General features: G+C 42.2%; 1 protein-coding gene across 5 annotated transcripts in view; it reads right to left on the bottom strand.

Annotated features, from left to right (window-relative positions):
* The window catches only part of HECTD1 (HECT domain E3 ubiquitin protein ligase 1), a 96,000-nt gene extending 84,120 nt beyond the window's left edge, over positions 1–11,880 (bottom strand). For 4 of the 5 annotated variants that reach the window (XM_044230492.1, XM_044230493.1, XM_044230494.1 and 1 more), the window contains exons 1-2: positions 11,581–11,880; positions 9,989–10,149 (exon numbers count right to left, since the gene is read on the bottom strand). In XM_044230492.1, coding sequence (XP_044086427.1) covers positions 9,989–10,128 — 140 coding nt within the window. In that variant the 5' untranslated portion in view covers positions 10,129–10,149; positions 11,581–11,880. The remainder of the gene's footprint in view (positions 1–9,988; positions 10,150–11,580) is intronic. The other variant, XM_044230497.1, reaches the window with a different exon arrangement.
* Positions 11,881–14,157: the final 2,277 nt, after the last annotated feature.

The following is a 14,157-nucleotide window of genomic DNA, read 5'->3' as shown; positions in this document are numbered from 1 at the left end:
GTTGGTTAAGCATCTGCCTTTGGCTCACATCATGATCCCTGAGTCCTCAAATCAAGCCCTGCGTCAGGATCCCTGCTAAGCAGGGAACCTGCTTCTCCTCTCCCTCTCCCTCTGTCCCTGCTCTCTATCGCTCACTCTTTCTCTCTCAAATAAATAAATAAAATCTTAAAACAAACAAACAAAAAAATGAGAACAAAAGGCTTCATGAGGTTCCAAAGATAAATAATTTCCTTGGGAACTGTAATAGTTTTTATACTGTAACTATCCTACCCTTCTTCTAGACTGTATTGCTTGGACTTGGGCCAAGATTTCTGAAGATTTATAATATAAAATTTAACCTTTTTTAAAAAGAGATTTGTTTATTTATTTATTTATTTTTAAAATATTTTTATTTATTTGTTTGACAGACACAGATCACAAACAGGCAAAGAGGCAGGCAGAAAGGGTGGGGGGAGCAGGCTCCCTGCTGAGCAGAGAGCCCAATGTGGGGCTCGATCCCAGGACCCCGAGATCATGACCTGGGCGGAAGGCAGAGGCTTAACACACCAGCCACCCAGGCACCTCGATTTTATTTATTTGTTTAACAGAGAGAGAGAGAGAGAGAGATCACAAGTTGGCAGAGAGGCAGGCAAAGAGAGAGTAGGAAGCAGGCTTTCTGCTGAACAGAGAGCCCAATGCAGGGCTCTATTCCAGGACCCTGAGATCATGACCTGAGCCAAAGGCAGAGGCTTAACCCACTGAGTCACCCAGGTGCTCCTCATCTTTTATTTTTGTCCCTGCTCCCAGCGTTGACTCTCCGTGTATTGCTTAACTAAAAATAACTCCTGGCATTGCAGTTGAAAATTATGGCCTTCCTTCTCAAAGGAAAAGGAATAAATTCCAATATGCAGACTTGCTTTTCTCCAATTAAAACACACACACAAATCTGACTGCAATTCATTAAGTAAGTATCTACTGAACAGATAGTACTTTTTTATGCCAAGTACTGTGCTAGGTATTGGAAGGTAGGATACAAAGATGAATAAGACAGTGCTGGGCCCTAAGGAACTAAAAGGTCTCATGGCACAGTCAACAAGTATGCAAAACATACATTGTTTACAGCTACAAACAAGAATATGTGTTTTGTTTTTTTTAATATTTTAAGGTGAGGGGCACCTGGGTGGCTCAGTCATTAAGCGTCTGCCTTCAGCTCAGGTCATGATTCCAGGGTCCTGGGATTGAGCCCTGCATCAGGCTCCCTGCTCAGCAGGAAGCCTGCTTCTCCCTCTCTCACTTCCCCTGCTTGTGTTCCCATTCTCACTGTGTCTCTCTCTGTCAAATTAATAAATAAAATCTATTAAAAAAAAGTATTTTAAGGTGAAAGACACTTTGGTAAACTTAACAAAAGCTCACTGAAGATCATTATCTATGAGCTCCCTTACAGAGAATGGTTCTCATCTTCTAACACTTCTTTCTGCTGCCCATTGAAAAGAAGTACATAAACAATAGTTGATTTGTGTAAACAGAAATTACTTAACTTTTTAGTATTATATGTATTTGAAATAATGAACATTCCCTATCCAAGGAAGGATCAGCTGTAGGGCTTATCAAAAAAAAAAGTAATTTCACTTCCCTATTACTCTGCCATGGGGTAGAAGAAAACAGAAGTTAAGATGGACAAAGCAGGTACATAAAGGCAGGGGGATAGGGAAAATATATATATATTGATTCTGTCACTGTTTGTACTACAGAGAAGAATACAATGCTCCTCTTTTTATATGCTTCTCAACCAATTTCATGATCCCAAAAATACTTTCTTTAGGCATAAATGAAAAGCAAGCACAATATAAATAACTTCATTTTGTTCACTATGTGGTTATTAGCTATTCTATGCCAAACTCTATGCTTAGCAATAGGAAGAAAAAAAGTAAGCCTGCCTGGGTGGCTCCGTCAGTTGAGTGGCTGCCTTCAGCTCAGTTCATGATCCAAGGGTCCTAGGATGGAACCCTAAACACACCAACTCCCCGCTCAGTGGGGAGTCTGCTTCTCCCTCTGCCCCTCCCCTCTGTTCATGCTTGCTCATGAGCTCTCTCTCAAATAAATACTTTTTAAAATGACAAAAGAAAAAGAAAAAGTACGAGTGGTATGTACATAGTAGTACTTTGAGAACACAGGAGAAGTCTTTGAGGGCATCTGAAACTTATCCATTAGGTAAAGACCCAAAGATTTTATAAAATAGAGTGGTACAGTCAAACAATTTTTTTTTATTTATACCTCAATAAAGCTGGGGGGAAAAGACCATGAAAAATATTTTAAGATATGACTCTGGTTATTGTTAGCTTGGAGAGAGGGATATCTATTATCAAGCTACTAGCAAATTATAATTATTTCCCCATACCAATCCAAGATACTATCATTCATTTCAATCTCCTACTTCAGGGAAAGAAGAGGTCATCCGACAGAAATCCCTCAAACTTTTAACCACCAAACCCAAAACATCTGTATCTAATCTTCCCATCGGCCCTGTTTTACAAGGAACTCACTACCTAAAATAAAACCCATCTCCCCACCAGCAGATCAGAGCTTTACTCCTAAACGTTAAGATTTTTCTGACCACAGCTTCAGCATTATCTGGTAGCATACTAGGAATGCAGACTATCGGGTAGCACACCAAACCAAATGAATCATAATTTGCAGCTTAGCAAGATCCCCAGGTGATTCACATCATGCACACTAAAGTTTAAAAAGCACTGGTCTTAACAGAAGCCAATCTTCTCCCACTTTCTCAGAATCCTGAACACTATGGAAATTCTCTCTCCTATCTCTTTGACCTTTAAAAGACAAAATCCCATACCCCCATTCCAATCTAACTTCTTGAAAAAGTTTTCCACACTCCCTGGCTCTATTTCTTCATATCCTACTTATTCCTGGACCCATTCAAATCTCTCCCTCACCACCACTCCACTCAGCTCTCATTAAGATCAATGTCCTTGAGAATGTAGCTGAATCCAAAGGACGCTTTCAGTCTTCACCCTACTTGACCTCTCACCACAATTCAACACAATTGTCCTTTCTCTTTTTGAATCACTTTCTTCCTGTGTTGACATGTACACTAATGATGCAAAAGCAATGGTGGATGAAACTGCTGGCATTTCAGCATGAATCAAGGCAATGGTACTAAACTATACTACTAGTAGCTGTATTCTTCACTGCCAAGCTTTGGCATGGGGGCTGGACGGGAAGCACTTTCACTATAGAATAACTTGGATGAAGGAAAAAAATTATTAATTTTACTACATCACAATCCCTGAATACCTGTCTTTTTAATAACCTACTACAGGTAATAGGAAGTGAGTATAAAGCACTTCTGCCTCCTAAAGAATGATGGCTGTGTCAAGGGAAAGCACTTGTTTAACTGTTGGAGAGCTCAACCAGACACTTTTTTTCATGCAACACCATTTTTACTTTAAAGAACTTCAGACAAACTGTGATTATTCAGACTTGGAAACCTGGCAAACATTTCTCAAAATTTAACAAAGTAAGCCTTCCACTACAAGGAAAACAACTGACAGTACTTATTGCCAATGATAACATTAAAGCTTTCAAGCAAAAATGACAATTTTGGAAAACTTGTATCTGCTACCATGAGCTAGACAGCTTCCCAATATTGAAACTTTTCTGATAAGATCAGTATTCATATTGGGGCGCCTAGGTGGCTCAGTGGGTTAAAGCCTCTGCCTTCGGCTCAGGTCATGATCCCAGCATCCTGGGATCGAGTCCCGCATCGGGGTCTCTGCTCTGCGTAGAGCCTGCTTTCTCCTCTTTGCCTTCCTCCCTGCATGCTTGTGATCTCTCTCTCTGTCAAATAAATAAATAAAATCTTAAAAAAAAAAAATAAAAGAGATCAGTATTCATATTAAACAAATATGAGTTTGTGATACTGTAGAATGACATATGTCAATATTTGGATTATCATATAGCTCAGTAAATCCATAACCAGGGCACAATTTTACAAGCTTAAACACAGACCAAAAAAAAAAAAAAAATCCACTCAAAGTACAAGAGAGACCAATAAATTTTATGTAACAGAGTACAAGAAGCTCACTGATACGATTCACAATCCACATTATAACTAACCTTTAAGAAACTATCACTTGTCCAGTTTTGGTAACAAATCAAAGAATATTCATAATTATGTATAAAAAAATCACTTCAACATTCCTCCCTTTTCCAACCACATTTGTGGAGGATGATTTTTTTCATATATTTCTGTCAAAACAGAATCCAGCAGGCTGAATGCAGAGTCAGATATGAGAATCCAGCCAAATTCCAAACTCATGATCTCAGCCCCTCAAAACCTCTTCCAGTGTTCTCTCTCACTGAATGGCATCACCATCCATTGTAACCTGAGTAATGCATGATACTTCCTTTCTCACTCTCTCATATCCATTCAACAAGTTCTATTTTTCTTCTTAAATCTCTCTCTCTCTACTTCTTCATACTTCTATTACTACAAACCTCTTGCTCAACCATAATCGGCAAAGCCTAGAAGAAATTGTTCTTTCTGTCCTCTTCACTCATCTATTCTATTCTCAAAAGAGCAGGTAATGTTTCTAAAAAACAAATGTAATCATATCAGTCACTCTTTTGCACTATTTCACTGCCTTTGCACTGCTCTTAAGATAAAACCAAAAGCTTTACTTCTCATATACAAAAGACTCCATCCCATCCAGCCCCTACCTCCTACGCAGCACTTCGGCAAACTCCTTGTCCCAGTCACACTAGTTTTCTTTAAGTTCCTCAATCATGCCCTACTTATCCCACTTCAAATTCTTTGCACATTGCCTCCTCTTCAAACACCCTTCTACCTCCTCTTCATACTTCATCCCATAAACTTACTCATCCTTTATAACTCTAGGAAAAACCACTTCTTCAAAGGCCAGGGGCAACTGGGTGGCTCAGTGGTTAAGCCTCTGCCTTCCGCCCAGGTCATGAACTCAGGATGCTGGGATAGAGCCCCGCATTGGGCTCCCTACTCAGCAGGGAGCCTGCTTCCCCTCCACCCCCCCACCGTCTGCCTGTCTGTGATCTCTCTCTCTCTGTGTCAAATAAATGAACAAAATCTTAAAAAAAAAAAAAACAAGAAGAAAAAGAAAAAAAAAAAAAAAAGAGCCTTCTAGTACCTATAAAGTACTATCACTAGGGTGCCTGGGTGGCTCAGTCAGTTAAGCATCTGCCTTTGGCTCAGGTCATAATCCCAGAGTCCTGGGATCGAGCCCCGAGTCAGGCTCCCTACTCCTTTGGGAGTCTGCTTCTCCCTCTGCCTCTATTTCGGTCTCTCATTAATCAATAAATAAAATCTTAAAAATAAAATAAAACAAAAGTACTATCCCTAATATCTCATTTTCCAGATCTTAGATTCTACCCAGAAAATAGAACTTTTATTTATTTATTTTTTAAAAAAAGATTTTATTTATTTATTTGACAGAGAGAAAGATCACAGGTAGGCAGAGAGAGTGGGGGAAGCAGGCTCCCCGCTGAGCAGAGAGCCCGATGCAGGGCTCGATCCCAGGACCCTGAGACCATGATCCAAGCCGAAAGCAGAGGCTTAACCCACTGAGCCACCCAGGCACCCCAAAATAGAACTTTTTAAATTATACTATCTGAAGAGATAGGAGGCAGGATCTACAAGTGCCCAGGATTTACCTATTTATAATAACATGTACAATAATCATCTATTTTTTTTTAAAGATTTTATTTATTTATTTGACAGAGAGAGATCACAAGCAGGCAGAGAGGCAGGCAGAGAGAGAGAGGAGGAAGCAGGCTCCCCGCCGAGCAGAGAGCCCGACGCGGGACTCGATCCCAGGACCCCGAGATCATGACCCGTTAATGTGAATGCAAACTCATTTGTAACTCATTAAATTTAACTCTTATTAAATTTATAACATATTAAATTTAACCCACTAACATCACAGATGAAAGCAAAAACTCACCTTGAACTTGACTTTTATTTTTTAGAGCATTACCCTGTAAGTTCAGGCATTAATAGGAAATATCACAGCTTCACAGAAAATATACATTCCTAAACTTCAAAAAGACTGTCAAGACTCTTCAAAAAATGGAGAGCCACATATAATACTATACTAAAGGAAAAGACTTAACCATTAAGTGAAAAGCACTATGCTAGGGATTTCATATCTATCATCCCTTTTATTTTTTTTTTTTTAAAGATTTTATTTATTTATTTGAGAGAGAGAGACAGTGAGAGAGAGCATGAGTGAGGAGAAGGTCAGAGAGCGAAGCAGACTCCCCATGGAGCTGGGAGCCCGATGTGGGACTCGATCCCGGGACCAGGATCACGCCCTGAGCCGAAGGCAGTCGTCCAACCAACTGCGCCACCCAGGCGTCCCCTATCATCCCTTTTAATCTTAACAAAAACTGAACCCGAATCTATCCCATCCCAAAGGCCATTATTCTACCACACCATCTGCCTTTCCTAACTAAAGAGACATGTAACTATTAATACAAGCTAATAAGGGAAATACATATCTGAACATAGACATCTTCTGCTTTATTCAATATAAATAAGGACTGTTTGCTAGTATCTTAGGAATCAAGTTGGTACGAGAAATTTTCAAAAATTCAAATTTCAATATTCAAAATGTGCACATCATCTTGCTTTTCCCCATCCTGTTTCTTGACTCTTGCCAAGAATTTTAAAAGACTCTCCAAAATCAATCAGCTTCACAAAATAAAGTCCCAAAATAAAATTCAAAATTAGAAATGTAGTATTAGTAGGTAGCCCACTTCAACCGAATCACTTTTCATATACATTCTTTCCTTTAATCCTCCCAAGGAACCTACTGCTATTCTACACAGAAAGAAACTAAACTAAGGCTCTCAAAGGCTAAATTAAGATTAGTAGACCAAGAATCCAAGAACATGAACCCAGGTCTCTGATGCCACAGCCCATTCTTTCCACCTCACCAAGCTGCCTCTGGTTTAAGGGACTCAAAACAAGTCCCCTTGTTGGGGACCATAGGACAAAGAGAGCAAACTAAGCGTTTTTTAAAAAACTATTACAAATTTAATCAAAGATCTGTTTTTTGATAGACAAATTACTGGTATGCTGCTTGAAATAGGGGTAACCATTCCAATTTGAAAATAGACTTGTTATCTTAGTAAATAAAAAATATAAATCATATCCGACTTTAATTTCATCTTTTGTAACACTGTATTGTATCAAATATAAATAAGCCTAGAAGGGAAAATGGAAAGAACAAGTTATGTTAGGATGGTAGGATTTTATATACAGATGTTTTTTATTTTAAAAATTTCCTTTAAGGACACCTGGGGGTTCAGTTCATGATCCTGGAGTCTCACATCTGGCTCCCTACTCAGCAAGGAGTCTGCTTCTCCCTGTGACCCTCCCCCACTCATGCTCGCTCTCTCTCATTCTCTCTCTAATAAATAAATAAAATCAGTAAAAATAGATAAATATTTCCTTTAAAATTGTTTTAATCGGTAACACCTTTTTTATTTTTTTTTTTTAAGATTTTATTTATTTATTTGACAGAGACAGATCACAAGTAGGCAGAGAGGCAGGCAGAGAGAGAGAGGAGGAAGCAGGCTCCCTGCCGAGCAGAGAGCCCGATGCGGGACTCGATCCCAGGACCCTGAGATCATGACCTGAGCCGAAGGCAGCGGCTTAACCCACTGAGCCACCCAGGCGCCCCGGTAACACCTTTTTTAAATGCCACTACAAATAACTACTGTATATTAGTACTTAGTAAAGATACAAAACAATCATTACTTTGATTGGCAAGTGTAATTTCTTATTTTTTAAAGATTTTATTTATTTATTCAACAGAGAGAGACACAGTGAGAGAGGGAACACAAACAAGGGGAGCGGTAGAGGGAGAGCAGGGAGCCTGATGTGAGGCTAGGATCCCAGGACGCTAGGATCATGACCTGAACCAGAGGCAGATGCTTAACGACTGAGCCACTGAGGTGCCCCTATTTATCTGAAAGAGAGAGAAAGAGACAAAGATAGCCACAGAGAGCAAAGGGAACACAAAGTGAGCACAAGCAAGGGCAAGCGGGGAAGGAGAAGGAGGCTCCCCACCCAGCAAGGAGTCTGATGGTGGACTCCATCCCAGGACCCTGGAATCATGACCTGAGCCAAAGACAGACACTTAACGGACTAAGCCAACCAGGCGCCCCAGCAAGTATAACTTTTAAAAAACCAAAGTAGGGGCGCCAGGGTGGCTCAGTGGGTTAAAGCATCTGCCTTCAGCTCAGGTCCTTCCAGGGTCCTGGGATAGAATCCCGCATTGGGCTCTCTGCTCAGCAGGGAGCCTGCTTCCTCCTCTCTCTCTGCATGCCTCTCTGCCTACTTGTGATCTCTGTCAAATAAATAAATAAATAATCTTTAAAAAAAAAAAAAAGGTAATTCTTAGGTAATGAAGACCCTCCAATGAAATCTGAGAATACTCAAAAATCTATTTCACTTTTCTATGAATCCTGCTAAAATAAGTATCAACAGGGGGGTTATTATTATGCATTCAAAGTTTTGTTAATAACAAAAACTAGTTGACATGAGTGGGCCACCAATAAATTGTAACTTGGAGTAGGGGGATGGGGTAACTGGGCGAAGAATCACTAAATTGTACCCTTGAAACCAGTACTATACTACAAGTTGACTAATCTGAATTCAAATAAACTCTTAAAAGAAAACAAAAATAAAAAATAGTGAATTTGAAACTTTGTTTATAAGGATTTTTATCCTAAGATTTTTACTGTTTTAATGGGATTTACAACTAAGAATTATTAACTTTATTAATTCATCTTCATTAATTATTCATTCAAAAATGAAGACAATTAAAAAATGCTTTGTCAATTTAGAGGCGCCTGCGTGGCTCAGTCCATTAAGCAGCTGCCTTTGGCTCAGGTCACCATCCCCAGGTCCTGGGCTTGGATCAAGCCCCATGATGGGTTTCCCTGCTCAGCTTCTCCCTCTGCTTCTCTCCCACCACCACCCACTCATACTCGATTCGAGCGCACACTCTCTCTCTAATAAATAATCTTAAAGAAAAAAAAATACTTTGTCAATTTTATGACAGCCTTTATTGCCACCTCAAAGAAATTAAGAAAATTATACAAAGTTTTAAGTCAACATCTCAAACATTTTCTAATTATCTCAAAATGGCATCAAAACAAATACAGAAATCTGAGTTTTCATTAACTATCAGAATTCAAAATTGTAAATAAGTAATATAAAATAAACAGTAAAAGTATTCAGAAGAATGGTTAATCTAACCAGGCAAGTAATCATGTAAGAGTTAAAACAGCATTAATAGCCAATCTAGTAATGAATTCTTTACGTTTTCACAATTCTTTAATTCTTTAATGTAGAATTCACACAAATTCTACATTAAACCTCTGAATAAAATTGTTTAAACTCCAAATTTCAAAATCTGTTTCTACCATTTCAAAAATATGCTATTATGAGTAACATCCGATTTATACCCTCCAAACTCAAATTTACAAAGCAATCATTTGCTTTAAGGAAAGTACGATGTTATATGAGTTAATACTAATGAAGAAAGGGGCACCTGAAAACTGTTCATCATCTTCTGTATCATGTTTATTTCAAGTTAATTTCTTGGTACAGAAACAGGTACCTTTAAAGAAGTATTTGTATTTTCCCAGTTCATAATGTATTTTGAAAATGAATCAAGCAAGCTATGGGTTAAATTTAGTATTCCCTAATTCTTATTCATTCAACAAACACACATTTGTGTCATCACTATTATCATTACAGGAATTACTTCACCTACCAATGTCGATTTCTCAGAAAAGTGTAAATGCAAAACTGCAGACACTTCTAAAAAGATAAATTTAAAACTCACTAGAGAAAAGTCTATACAAACTGAAGTCAGCAAATGGCTGAAAACAGATGTCACCACAGCAACCCCAAAAGAAGAGGACGAAGGGATGTACTTACGTTTCAAAACAACGATCCACGTTGTCAGACATCAAAAGCAGCATGCATAGCTGTTCCAGGGCTATTAGTTGCATGTCCCTTTCATCTCCCTGTCCCATCTGCAGCCACTCCAGCAATGTATCAGGATCCACATCTGCCATGGTTTTTTAAAAGCCTCTTTGCTTAAATTAAAAAAGGAAAAAGAAAAAGTCCTTTAAATATCCAGGACTGATCAGCTAGGGTTTAAAATTTTTTTTTACATCAGCTAGAACCAAATGTTCCTGGTGTTCTCCTAGGAATTAGAAAAGACTTGTAAGTATGTTTGAGAGAGTACTTTAATGCAGTTTTTCAGCTTTATTTCTTTAAAGTTCATGTATCATACTAAATAAAAACCAGTTTTGCATTAGAGTATAAGCTGATTAGGTTGCTACTTAACTGGAAACCAGAGCTGTCTCTGTCAAACACAGTCAAACTTTAGATCCCACTACTGCTGTCACCAATGTCGGTGCCAAAAGGCAAAGAACACCTTACTAAAGGTTCTTTTTTTTTTTTCCAACAAAGTTCTTCCCCCCTCCTTCACCCAAAATTGATCTTCAGATAAGTGTTACATTCAGTATTTTGAGATTCTAAGCACTGTGTCCACTCCCCCTCCAAATTAAGTTTCTGCTTTAAAATGATCTCCCAATTCCACAAATTCTGCTGAATTCCCAATTTACCTACTGCTTCTTAAGACGTCCACCTACAAACAATAATTAGATACAAGTTGTATCTATGAAGAAAGGCGTGGTTAAGAATTCTGGCAGTCTTGGCAACTCTTAAAAAGTTTAAAAAAGAAATGCTAAAAGTAAATGCAATGGACTAACACCTTACGGATCCGAATACAGGCCACTCTATGGCCCTCTTTCCCCATTCTCACAGAATGAGGCAGTTGGCTAAAAAATTATAATACAAAATAGAGAAGCAGCCCCACGAGTCAAGTCATTACAAAAGCCCATAGGCTCCCTGACGGAAGGACAGCTTTGAATCCCAGGTAACTCAGCTGCAAGTGTGTGAATCCAGCCACGGGTCCCGGTGGGCACCCAACGGCGGCGCCAGAGGGATGACCCAATACTCCGGGCCCTGCCGAGCCCCGCGCCGGGAGGCGCAGGCACCGCGCTCTGGTTTCTTGGCACCAAACCCTGCTAAGTTAGCTACCTGTGTCTAGGAGGGGGAAGTTCTGGAGGAGAGGCAGCAAGCCTCAGTGCCCAGAGCAGGCCGCCGGGCCGAGCAGGGCGGAGGGTCTCTCGGGAGCGGCGCCCGGAACTTCGAGGCTCGGGGGGACGTCCCTGGCCCGACGGGGAGGCGAACCTTTCTCAAGGGCAAGGGGGGCCCGCCTTGGGCTCCGGCTCGGCCACGCCAGGCTCCGGCTCCAGCAAGCCGGGCCCCGCCACGGGCAGGGCCGAGGGAGGGGAACAAAGGGGCTAAGCGGGTTAGTCGGCAAGCAGCCCAGCCGACCTCACCCGGAGCCGGGGTCTCGCTCTCCGCACGCCGCCGGGCATCCGGGATCCCGGCCCCCAGGCCGGGCCCTTCCGACCGCCTGAGCTCTTCCGCCTCCCCGTCCTTCAAGCTCTTACCCGGGCTTGTCGTCCCAAACCGCTCCGGTCCAGCTCCGAGCAGGCCGCGGGCAGAGCCAGGCCCGGCCGCGGCCCTCGAGTTACCAGGAAGCCGCAGGCCGCGCAGGTCGAGCCGGGCAAGCGGCACAGGAAAAGCCGCGCCTTGTCCCTCCCCTTCCTCCGCGGGGACCTGGTAACAGGGAAGCGAGAGGTTCCCCCGACCGGCAGCAGCCAGCGCACGTCCGGTCCCCGGCACGCGGCTCCTCAGGCCCGCAGCTCAGAGGCCCGCGCGGTGCTGCCGGCAGCAGCGGGGGGTGGCCGCGTCCATCGCGATCCTGGAGGGGGAAGGGAGGAGGGTCGGGCGAGAGCGGGGCGGGGAAGCTGCGGAGGGCAGCCGAGCTCGGCGGAGGCGGAGCAAATCGACTCTCCCGGCAGCGACCCCACCGGCCGCCAGGCGGGGCGCTGCTGAGACCGGTCGGCCGGCGGCGTGGTAGCCCCAACCTGGGAAACCCGGCGGCCGGACGCGTGGCCCTCGGTACCAGGACGCTCTGGCCCTGCGGGCCTCAGACTCCCCTGTCAGCTGTCGCTTTTCTGTCGTGCACCCGCTCCCAGCACCCCCGCACACTGGTGCACGCACGCTCAGCCTGTTTTGCACCGTGCCTACACACTTAGCGTGCTGCTGCTGTTAGGCCCCCACGCTACACGTCATAGCTGTGGCCAACCTGTCCTTGCCGAGCCCCCCGCCGCCTGGCGGCCCGTACTGCGCCGCAAGCTCCTCTCCTCCCCGCGGGGCAGCCTTACTCGCGCACGGAAGTGCGTCGCAGGAGGCAAAGCACCACCGTGGGGTCTTAGGAGGCAAGCCGCCCTCAGTTCACCAGAAGGAAGACCTTTCCCCACAACCCTGGGAAGTAAATATTTTCCAGCAGTATCTCCATTGCAGTGATAAGAGAACTGAGGCTCCATAAAAAGCGTAAAATCAGGCCCAGTGACGTCCCGGTAAGCAGCACCGCTAAGAGTGTGCTTTTGACTCTTTTTCCTGTGGGTTGTGGTCTCGAGTACATCCGTGGTTATTCCCGTCAAACGTTTTGTGTTTCACACCCTTTAAAAATAAAATGAGTCTGCTTATAAGACCTATTTGGAGATTTTTAGGATGTAGTTCATTGGAAATGTGAATAGCTTTTTTTTTTTTTTTAAGATTTTATTTATTTATTTGACAGAGGTCACAAGAAGGCAGAGAGGCAGGCAGAGAGAGAGGGGGAAGCGGGCTCCCTGCCAAGCAGAGAGCCCGATGCAGGGCTCGATCTCAACACCCTGGGACCAGGACCTGAGCCAAAGGCAGAGGCTTTAACCCACTGAGCCATCCAGGCGCCCCAATATAGCTTTTTTTTAAATAAAGAAACGAATCCCTTGGTTTCTGAGATAAGTAAACCCATACCTCAGTCACTCTCACTGTACTCTCCCCTTTTCATCTTTCATGACAAAAAATGAATATTACATAATAGTATTTGAGTTGTGTTCCTTTAAGCAATCTTCATATGCTGGAAGAAACAGTATTTTGGAAATTACAGATTTGCACTTCAAATACATATAGGCACAGATCCCACTGTCACAGGTCATGGTCCCTAGGTCTCCCGTTAACAGTTCAAATCAAGAGAAAAGGGTAGAGGATTCTACTATCTTGTCACAACTACAACACATGACAGTAATTGTTTGGGAGATATGACTATGATGTGGAGCTGCCAATAAAATCTTCAAGGAGGAAGGTCTTTCTGGACTTTGAAGAATGGGTGGAATATGGACAGTGCAAGGGAGGGGGACAAATACAACCAAAGTCTGGTATTGTCTGACAAAGGAAAGAGGAACTGTGCCCCAAGCTAAGATTCTGCATTAAGCAATGAAGTGGGGAGAAGGTGGGAACTGGAGCAAGCAGGGCCTTGAATGCCAGCTGCAGAATTTAGGCTTAGATAAGTAACAAGTTTTGGATTTAAACACTGACGAGAATAATTAGAGTCTTAGAAAGACTGATGGAAGGCTAAAAGGAGCTACCAAGACAAAACAGTTAGCTGGGAGGTTGCTGAAATCCTCCAATGGTGGAGGAAGGAAGGGCCATTAAATCTAACAATTATTTTTAAAAAGATATATCAGAATTTAAATATTAACTTCAATTCTTTTTTATTCTTTATTTTTTTTAAGATTTTTATTTAGTGAAGATAGAGCGAGAGTGAGTGAGAGAGCACAAGCAGGGGGAACAGCAGGCAGAGGGAGAAGCCGGCAGAGGGAGAGGGAGAAGCAGACTCCACTGAGCAGAGAGCCCTAAGCCCCAAGGATTAGTCACCTTAAGCTAAACTTACCGTCTTGTTTTTTAACTTTTAATTTTGAAATAAGCTTAGACATTAAAAAAAAAAGTTGCAAATAAAATTAAGAGTTCATATATATATATATATATATATATCCCTCATGCAACTTCTCCAAATGTTATTATTGGGATGCCATAGTTGAAGTAAGTAAATTTCAAGAAGGCGTTTGACAAGATTTCCTTTAAAATCTTAGGTACAAGGTGCTCAGTTGGTTATGCGTCTGCCTTCACCTCAGGTTATG

The sequence above is a fragment of the Neovison vison genome, chromosome 13 (genome assembly GCF_020171115.1).
Source record: "Neovison vison isolate M4711 chromosome 13, ASM_NN_V1, whole genome shotgun sequence".
Taxonomy (NCBI): Eukaryota; Metazoa; Chordata; class Mammalia; order Carnivora; family Mustelidae; genus Neogale; species Neogale vison.
Note: the sequence above shows the minus strand (reverse complement) of the source record. Positions and strands in the feature narration are given on the sequence as shown.